This window comes from Thalassophryne amazonica, chromosome 17 (assembly GCF_902500255.1).
Source record: "Thalassophryne amazonica chromosome 17, fThaAma1.1, whole genome shotgun sequence".
NCBI classification, from domain to species: Eukaryota; Metazoa; Chordata; class Actinopteri; order Batrachoidiformes; family Batrachoididae; genus Thalassophryne; species Thalassophryne amazonica.
In genome coordinates this window covers 75,388,922-75,399,176 of record NC_047119.1, presented here as the reverse complement: position 1 = coordinate 75,399,176, position 10,255 = coordinate 75,388,922, and the positions used below count along the sequence as shown (strand labels likewise).

General features: G+C 43.3%; 1 protein-coding gene across 1 annotated transcript in view; it reads right to left on the bottom strand.

The window, feature by feature from the left end:
* Positions 1-457: 457 nt before the first annotated feature.
* Positions 458-10,255, bottom strand: part of helq (helicase, POLQ like) — a 167,878-nt gene continuing 158,080 nt past the window's right edge. The window contains exons 16-19 of the mRNA XM_034191848.1: positions 4,617-4,790; positions 1,196-1,309; positions 998-1,132; positions 458-928 (exon numbers count right to left, since the gene is read on the bottom strand). Coding sequence (XP_034047739.1) covers positions 851-928; positions 998-1,132; positions 1,196-1,309; positions 4,617-4,790 — 501 coding nt within the window. The 3' untranslated portion in view covers positions 458-850. The remainder of the gene's footprint in view (positions 929-997; positions 1,133-1,195; positions 1,310-4,616; positions 4,791-10,255) is intronic.

Here is a 10,255-nt window from a genome sequence, read left to right as displayed (position 1 = left end):
TAGTGAAGTTGAGTCTAGTCTGGAGAGGTGGAGATATGCTCTGGAGAGAAGAGGAATGAAAGTCAGTAGGAGCAAGACTGAGTCCATGTGTAAGGGGAAAGTTTATAAGACAGCAGTGAGACCAGCTATGTTGGATGGCTTAGAGACGGTGGCACCAACAAAAAGACAGGAGGCGGAGCTGGGGGTGGCAGAGCTGAAGATGCTGAGATTCTCTTTGGGAGTGACAAGAAAGGACAAGATTAGGAATGAACATATCAGAGGGACAGCTCAGGTGGGACGGTTTGGAGACAAAGTCAGAGAGGCGAGATTGAGATGGTTTGGACATGTGCAGAGGAGGGACCCAGGGTATATAGGGAGAAGGATGCTGAGGATGGAGCCACCAGGCAGGAGGAGAAGAGGGAGGCCAAAGAGGAGGTTCATAGATGTGCTGAGGGAGGACATGCAGGTGGTTGGTGTGATAGAGAAAGATACAGAGGACAGGGTGAGATGGGGACAGAAGATCGGTTGTGGCGCCCCCTAATGAGAGCAGCAGACAGAGGAAGTGTTCAAGGGTGCTGTCCACCAACATAATCATAATGCTTAGGGAGAAATGTGTTCCAACGGTCCATTCAGGTTCCACAGGACTGTGGAAGGGGTTCTGGTCCAACACAATGAGACACATCGCCTGTGAGCAGGATGAGCACGTAGCTGTGGCTTCGGTCCATAACTACAGACCGGGTTTGATGTATCATGATGGGAGTTGCTATAGCTCAGCCTGTTCACACTTTTGGTTTTACACAGATGAATTTAATAAGAATACACGATAAAACCAAAGCAATCAAATCTCTGTATTGTCAGAACACAGATGATGTCAAAGTGGTTCTGTGGGAACCATCAACAAGTCGTCCACTTCCTCCTGAAGCACAGCAGCCTTTTCCTTCAGCAGCATCTGGAGCACAGAGACACACATCACCATCAAACAGGACCTCAACATGAAGTTCTTCTCACTCACACTCACTTTGGCAGAGGCCACCATCTGGCTGGCTTGGTTCTTGTATAAGTTGTCTATGGTTCTGGCGAGGACCCTGGGATCCGCGTGGGCCAGCAGAGGCAGCGTCTTATAGCCAGCGTCGTACAGCTGTCTCGCTCTGAACTGCACAACAATGTGTGTCAGGTAACCTACATCAGGACACAGAAGAGGATGGACTCTACTGACCTCCATGACTCCAGACACCTCCATCAGGGGGATCAGCTCGGCCTTGGCACAGTAACTCAGCCTTCGGGTCAGCTCCGTGAACAGAGCCTTAAAAGGCCAAAACTCCTCCAGTTCCTGATGACAAAGCAGAAAGGATTCATCAGTGTTATGAGGCTCAATGCCAGCACACGGCCACACACACTCACTGAGGCACTTCCTGCATCATCATCAGCAGCCAGGTTCGAATGCACGGCTCTTGTCAGGGGAGCAAACCGGTTCTTCATGACCTCACATCCTGCTGGAAATGATTAAATCTAAAGATGCTTCCTGTCTTACTGTCAAATGTACTTCATTTGGGGTTTCCAGATCTGGAAGCAAACCAGTGATTTGAGCCATCAGTGATATCTGTGGTACTCGGCTCCTTCAAAGGATCTTTAAGGCACTTAAAGGACAACGAAGCCCAAACGAAACAAGAAATCTGGACTTTTGTTGACTTTCATTGGCATCGTTTTACTTTCACACAATTTCGATCCTGCAGCTGACGCTTCGTCAGGTTTTTTAAACTGTTGAAAAAAATTGAAGGAATGCTGCTGAAATCCTCAAATTCATCCGTATTCCGTTTTGCTGTCATTCTTGACAGTTTCTTATTGTTTGCTTAGTTTTTGTCATGTTAGCATTTAGTATGACTTTGTTCGACCAGTTGAATGTTTTCACACAGTGCAGAAGCCGGTTTGTGAGCGCTGCTGTGGAGGAGAGATGCAGCTCCTCCGTGGCGGTGCTGGTGTGCCGTGTAGGGCTTTTGCCGTTGCGTGTGTGGCTGCTGTCATGCCAGGAAGAATTTGTTGGCCTCCTCCGCCAGATTGTGGTGTTGTTCCAGTGCTGCGCGCACCGGAGGAGGAAGCTGCTGCAGAAAAAGTCCAGCTGGTGTCCTCTCAGGAGCTGTAGCATTCTGTCCATCAACCCTGAAGGGCTTGCTGTCTTCCAGCCTGTGCAGAGAGAAGAGCCTGGGGTTGGAGAAGCACGATCAGCCTTGTTGCCGTGGAGCTGCTGAGGGCCGACACGATGTAATAATATTTCGTTTCTTCTGCTGTGATCTCTCAGAGCAAACTGCACCTCGGTTTGTGCAAGCCAAGCGGCAGTTTACAAAAGCGTGACTTTGAGCATCAAGTGTGGAAAAAGTTTCAGCAGCAGTGGACATTCAGGTGTGAACAGCTTTGATCCACAGAGGTGTGACATATGAAAACAGAAACCCAGTGTGATCGCAAATGGTTGGCTGAGTATGCATGCATTGCGGTGGTCCAGACAGCGATTAGAGTTTTGGTATTTGAGAGATTTAAGAAATATTTGATGTGTTTGGAGTGTGTACAATTTTGGTGGCATATTTAGCGTGTGTGGTTAGTGTGGTGGTGTTTTTTATTTTGTAAAAATGAGACATCTTATGAATGTTGAGCAAGTGCTTCTGGTTTTTTTTTTTTTAATTGAAGCAAGATGGAGCACACAGCGTGTTGTCAGAGTCTGAACCAGACAGTGAGGATTCTGATGATGAAGGAGATGATCCCTCTTTTATTCTGGATGAGGAACCAGAGCAGGTGGATCCACAGACATGCGCACAGATCTTCACAGTGGGTTGGCTCACGCGCTTCTGTTTGCAGCTTCTCCGGGACTCAGGCGCTACAGAAGTACTGTAACGCAGAGATGCAGACACACACTGGTCCAGCTGTGGCTCCAGGTGTGCTTCGTTTAAAGCATGGAGATCAATGTTAGCTTTGGTTTTGTTTTGTTCCTTTTGTGCTCTTGATTCACAGGCTATTCAGTGATGGGAAAAGCCAAAAGCTTGTTTGTCCACCTTTGTTCGATGATTTGTGACTTTTTTTTTTAACTTTTTATCCCTTTGTTTAGGAATCGTCGTATGCCGTGTGACCGGGCCTTTAGGTATCACCGCAGGACCTTTCACCTCTACTGTTAAATACAATGCAAATGTCATGTTTTATTATTTTAGGTTATATTTCAGTCTTTTGATGTTACGCACAGGTCAGAAACATTTAACATTTAAAAGGTTAAAAATACATTGGATGGACATAACATGACCCCCCCCCCCCGCAGCAGACTCCAGGAGAAAACAGTTTTAATCTGCAAAATAAACCACTGGTTTCAGCAGTTACACACACTGGAGGATTTGAATCATGGCTCCACTTTCAGACTTTTTTTTGTCAACTTTGCATCTCAAAATTAGTGGATATTTAAATGATCCTAGATTTAACCTTTTATTTGACCTGTCAATGACCATGTTGAAATAACAGAATATGACGTGGAAGTAGGACCTGGAATGATTTTCTTTTTAATTGTAAACCAAATTATACGAGTACATTAACTCAGAACAATTAAACTACATGAAATTCATGAAGACTGAAAAGACTGTTACAGCATTTCAAAAACCACAGCTAAAGATTGTAGAATATTTGGAAAATCAGGGTAAAATATCAATAACATACCTTATAGTAAAAAAAGTCATTTATAATCTTGTGCAAATTCCTGTAAATCCACTTAAAGCTACTGTCTTTTTTTTTTTTTTTACCATGAAAGAAAGTCTAGATTCATTTAAAAAAGTCACATAATCTTGTGTGAAATGTTTATTTTCCAGGGAGATAAAAATTCTTACGGTGTTTCCTGATGGGATAAGATGCAGTTTGCTTTTCCCGTTTCTTTCCCGTTTCGTGTTCATGAAGCCAGTGCCACGGACTTTTGTCCTTATTAAACTTTATGACGCGTCTTTCTCGCCATCTTCCATCTCTCAAGCCGCAAAATTCTTATTTTAAAAACTTGAGAGCTCTAAAAGTTTGCGATGTCCACATGCTATGTTTAGCTTCAGCATCTTGGAGCGGGCACACAGCGTTGCCATAGCAACCAACCAGTCCCGCTTTATGACAACTGTCGTAACAGACGCGCTTTGAGTGAAGCATTTTTCTCCGCAGAGTTCTGCTTTATAAAACTTGCACGATGTCGTAAAAAAGGACACTTTGTGATTGACATTTTACAAACTTAGGGATGATCACTATGACAGAGTACAACACTAACATGACCCCCCCACCATGATGAGATCTGTGGAATTCCTCATATCCACGCAGTTTTCACAGCCCTGCAGTCGATCATGAAAACACTTCATCACTGACATATGATGAACATGAACTCGCCACGTCGGCCTGGTGAGGGCCGTGGACAGCAGCGTCCACTCCCCGCCCGGTCTGTCTGGGTGCCTTCATCCCGCATGACAAAAAGACAACAGGTTTGTGACTGTCAGGAAGACACGGGCACTCTACGCTAGAAGACCAGGCAGAGGGCACTACATGGTAGAATCAGACCACTGGAATGTGTCCCTCAGGAGGTGTGTATGTTGTTCCAGGTGAAGAGCCTGGAACGTTCTTTGTGGTGGTGCGTGTGATACCTCTGTGAAGTGCAGCACGCAGGAGCAGAAGGCGGATGAGGAGCTGAGCAGCGTCTGAATGAAGCCCCGGCTCAGCTGAAACTTCTCTGCAACGCTCCACAAACTGGTTTCCTTCAATAAGGAAAAGAGGACCAGGGCCAGGTAGAGCCTCCTCACCACCACACCATTCACATTCTGGAACACACACACACACACACACACACACACACACACACACACACACACACACACACACACACACACACACACACACACACACACACACACACACACACACACACACACACACACACACACACACAGTCTGAGCTCAGGTCAACCACTCACTCCAAACAAACACCAAACCTTTGATGACAGACGGCAGAATTCAGTGAAACAACAACGGAATGGAATTTACGGTTCCATTCTGCCTATTGTCCCAGTGATTATTAGCTCCCCAGAAAGAGGACTGAGGAGATGAAGATTCAAGACATTCTAAGAGGTAGCAGCAGCAGAGCAGACGGCCCTCGACAACGGGCTGACGTGCGTCGACGCACGGAGTTTCCGGCGGCAGTCGTGGAGCGAACAGGCCTAGACGGCGGGTTGATGAGCGCCGATGGCAGGGTCTCCAGCAGAGGCGGCAGAGTGGACGGGCCTTGACGGCGGGCTGGCAATCATCGGATGCGCTGGATGGCGGTGGCACCGTCTGGCCTGGGCTTGGCTGCAGTCGTCTATCGGCAGGCTGGGGCTCTGGCTGGGACCGGTGGAGGCTAAGCTAAGATATATAATAGATATAACAGAGAAGGCGGAGTAGCACTGTGTGTTGATAAAAGGCTTAAATACAAAATCAATGATCAAGTGACAATGGCCGTAGAAAATCTTTTGGAAGGTATCACAATTGAAATATGTTTGGGAATAGATAAAAATATAATTATTAGTTGTATTTATAGAGCTACTGGCTCAAAATTGAAGATTTTCAAAATTGGATTGAGAAATATTTTTCACAGATGGGTACTAAGCGAGTATTTGCCTGTGGAGATATAAATATTGATCTTTTAAATCCGCATCAACATAAAGTGACAAATGATTTCATTAATACTTTGTACAGCTTAAATTTATATAGAAAAATTACTCGGCCTTCAAGAATAACTTCTCAGTCAGCTACCCTTATTGATAATATACTTACAAATAATACCAATACCAAAACAATAAGTGGTTTATTGATGAATGATATCACTGATAGTGATATCAGTCACTCGGGAGGAGCTCGGAGTCAAGCCGCTGCTCCTCCACGTCAAAAGGAGTCAGTTGAGGTGGCTCGGGCATCTTTTCCGGATGCCCCCTGGACGCCTCGCTGGAGAGGTGTTCCGGACACGACCCATTGGGAGGAGGCCCCGGGGAAGACCCAGGACACGCTGGAGGGACTACATCTCTCGGCTGGCTTGGGAACGCCTTGGGGTTCCCCCGGAGGAGCTGGGGGAGGTGTGTGTGGATCGGGAGTTCTGGGCGGCTTTGCTTGAGCTGCTGCCCCCGCAAGCCGACTCCGGATAAAGCGGAAGAAAATGGATGGATGGATATCAGTGACCACTTACCAGTTTTACAGTAACGGAGCTGAACTTGAATACTAAACGGAAAGAGAAAATACAATATCGAAAACATTTGCAATCTGAAGAAGCTATTACCACCCTAAAAAATTATTTATGTGTGCAGGATTGGAATTCTATTCATATGCAGAATGATGCTAATTTAGCATATGTTGAATTGGAAAATATATTTCTTGATATACACTGGGGGAAATAAGTATTTGATCCACTTTTTCAAGTTTTCCCACCTACAAAGAATGTAGAGGTCTGTAATTTTTTATAGTAGGTTCACTTCAACTGTGAGAGACAGAATCAAAAAAAAAAAAAAAAAAAAAATCCAGAAAATCACACTATGATTTTTAATTAATTAATTTGTATTTTATTGCATGAAATAAGTATTTGATCACCTACCAACCAGCAAGAACTCTGTGTCTCACAGACCTGTTAATTTTTCTTTAAGAAGCCCTCTTATTCTGCACTCTTTACCTGTATTAATTGCACCTGTTTGAACTTGTTACCTGTATAAAAGACATCTGTTCACACACTCAATCAATCACACTCCAACCTGTCCACCATAGTCAAGACAAAAGAGCTGTCTAAAGACACCAGGGACAAAACTGTAGACCTGCACAAGACTGGGATGGACTACAGGACAACAGGCAAGCAGCTTGGTAGAAGACAACAACTGTTATGATTATTTATTAGAAAGTGGAAGAAACACAAGATGACTGTCAATCTCCCTCGGTCTGGGATTCCATGCAAGATCTCACTTTGTGGGGTAAGGATGATTCTGAGAAAGCTCAGAACTACACAGGAGGACCTGGTCAATGACCTGAAGAGAGCTGGGACCACAGTCACAAAGATTACATTAGTAACACATGATGCTGTCATGGTTTAAAATCCTGCAGGGCAGCAAGGTCCCCCTGCTCAAGCCAGCACATGTCCAGGCCTGTTTGAAGTTCACCAGTGACCATCTGGATGATCCAGAGGAGGCATGGGAGAAGGTCATGTGGTCAGATGAGACCAGAATACAGCTTTTTGGAATCAACTCCATTTACCATGTTTAGAGGATGAGAACAACCCCAAGAAAACCATCCCAACCGTGAAGCATGGGGGTGGAAACATCATACTCTGGGGGTGTTCTTCTGCAAAGGGGACAGGACAACTGCACCGTATTGAAGGGAGGATGGATGGGGTCATGTATTATGAGATTTTGGCAAACAACCTCCTTCCCTCAGTAAGAGCATTGAAGATGGGTCATGGCTGGGTCTTCAGCATGACAATGACCCCAAACACACAGCCAGGGCAACTAAGGAGGGGCTCCGTAAGAAGCATTTCAAGGTCCTGGAGTGGCCTGGCCAGTCTCCAGACCTGAACTCAATAGAAAATCTTTGGAGGGAGCTGAAACTCCAAACCTGAAAGATCTGAAGAAGATCTGTATGGAGGAGTGGACCAAAATCCCTGCTGCAGTGTGTGAAAACCTGGTGAAAAACTACAGGAAATGTCTGACCTCTGTAATGCAGAGAAATGTTTCCGTACCAATTGTTAAGGTCTGTTTTTTCTCTGGGTCAAATACTTATTTTATGCAATAAAATGCAAATTAATTATTTAAAAATCATACAATGTGATTTTCTGGATTTTTTTTTAGATTCTGTCTCTCACAGTTGAAGTGAACCTACAATAAAAATTACAGACCTCTACATTCTTTGTAGGTGGGAAAAATTGTGAAATTGACAGTTGATCAAATACTTATTTCCCCCACTGTATATAACAAAAATTGTCCAATTCTACATTGTAGTGTAAAAAACAAGTATAAGGCCCATCCATGGATAACAAAGGGACTGCAAAAGGTGTATAAGAAAAATATATTATATAGAGAGTTTATTAGAAGTAAATCAAGAGAGGCAGAGATTAAATATAAGTACTATAAAATAAATTAACAACCATTATGTGGAATTGTAAAAAAAAAAAAAAAAAAAAAAAAAAAATTCATAGTTTGGAAAAATTCTAAACGATATTAAAAATAACATGGAAACATACTAAATAGTATTTTAAGAAATAAACCCAAATCAAAGAATTACCCATCTTACTTTACTTATACTAATAAAGATGAATATGACATGAACGAAGTAATGAATGGTAAATGGACTGCATTTATATCGCGCTTTTCCATCTGCACCAGATGCTCAAAGCGCTTTACAGCACCGACTGGTGTCCAAAGTGCTTAACATTAAAAACACAAATTTACAAAAAATAAAACACATATAAAATAAAATTTTAAAACAACACATAAAAAAGAACATAAAAATAACAGAACATGTCACCTCCCCACTAAGTGTTAAAAGCCAGTTTAAATAAATAAGTCTTTAACTTAGATTTAAAAAGTGCTAGGTCAGGAATAGTACGTAACTCAAGAGGTAGCTCATTCCACAGTCTGGGGCCAGCTACCGCGAAAGCATGATCACCCCAGCGTTTATATCTTGACCTTGGAACATCTAAGTAAAGCTGGCCAGACGCCCTTAATGTTCTACTGTAGGTGTGCAAAGTTAATATTTCAGACAAGTAGGGAGGTGCAAGGCCATAAAAACAAACATTAAAATTTTAAAATCAATTCTAAAATGAACTGGAAGCCAGTGGAGTGAGTACAGGACGGGCGTAATATGCTCACGTCTAAAAGTGTTTGTCAAAAGACGAGCAGCAGCATTCTGCACCAACTGGAGACATGCAAGAGACGACTGATTAATGCCCGAATAAAGTGCATTACAATAATCAAGTCTGGAGCTGATGAAAGCATGAATGGCGTCTCAAGATCACATCTACTGAGAAAGTGCTTTATTTTAGCCAAAAGGCGAAGTTGGAAAAAACTAGCTTTGACAACAGAATTTATCTGTTGATCGAACCTCAAACAGCTGTCAAATATCACAAACAAATTCTTGACAGCTGGTTTTACACAGTTAGCCAAAGCACCAAAATTTGGTGTTACCACATTTGGTATGCCAGTGCGCTCAAACACCATGATCTCAGTTTTACCATCATTCAGGTAAAGGAAGTTTTGGGACAGCCACTGCTTTACATCACAAATACAATTAAATAATGATGACAAAGCATCACTTCCATTAGTCCTCACAGGCAGATAGATTTGCAGATCATCTGCATAACAATGAAAGGACAGGTTGTGCTGGGTTATAATTGACCCCAATGGCAGAATATACAAAGAAAATAGAATCGGCCCAAGGACAGAACCCTGCGGTACTCCACAGCACAGAGGAGCAGTTGATGAGGAGAGGTCCCCAATCATGACAGAAAAGCTCCTTTCAGCCAAATATGATCTAAACCACTTAAGTGCAGTACCATGAATGCCAATAAAATGTTCTAACCGGGAGACAAGTACTGTGTGATCCACAGTATCAAAGGCTGCTGTGAGGTCCAACAGAACCAGCACAGCAGGATTCCCTGCATCCACAGACAAAGTGATGTCATTATGAACTTTTAAAAGTGCTGACTCAGTGCTGTGTCGTGACCTAAACCCAGATTGGAATTTTTCAAGGATGAGATTGTCTTCTAAAAATGATTGTAACTGTAAAAAGACAACCTTTTCTAAAACCTTAGACAGAAATGGCAGATGAGACACAGGTCTAAAACTAGATAAAACTGATGAGTCCAGGTGAGGTTTTATAAGAAGAGGTCGAAGCACAGCATGTTTAAAAGCAGCTGGAACAGACCCTGATCTAAGACAAGCATTGATAAAAGTTAGGAGACCCGCCCCAACAGTATTAAAAACCTCCTTCAGCACCTCAGCTGGAACAACATCTGAAGGACAACTTGTAGATTTTATGTGTTTTACAACATCAGCGAGAGATGCAAAAGAAATGGGCTCAAACTGTTCGAGCACAGCAGAATGTGCACGAGGAGCAGACAACTCAACATTACAGCTCTGATCAGCGTTCTGTCTGACTGATGAAACCTTATCAATAAAAAACTGAAGAAACTCCTCACAGGTTGTGGTTGTAGCGTCCATCAAAACAGAGGTGTGTGGATTTACAACTGAGTTTATAGTCTGAAATAACACACTGGGAC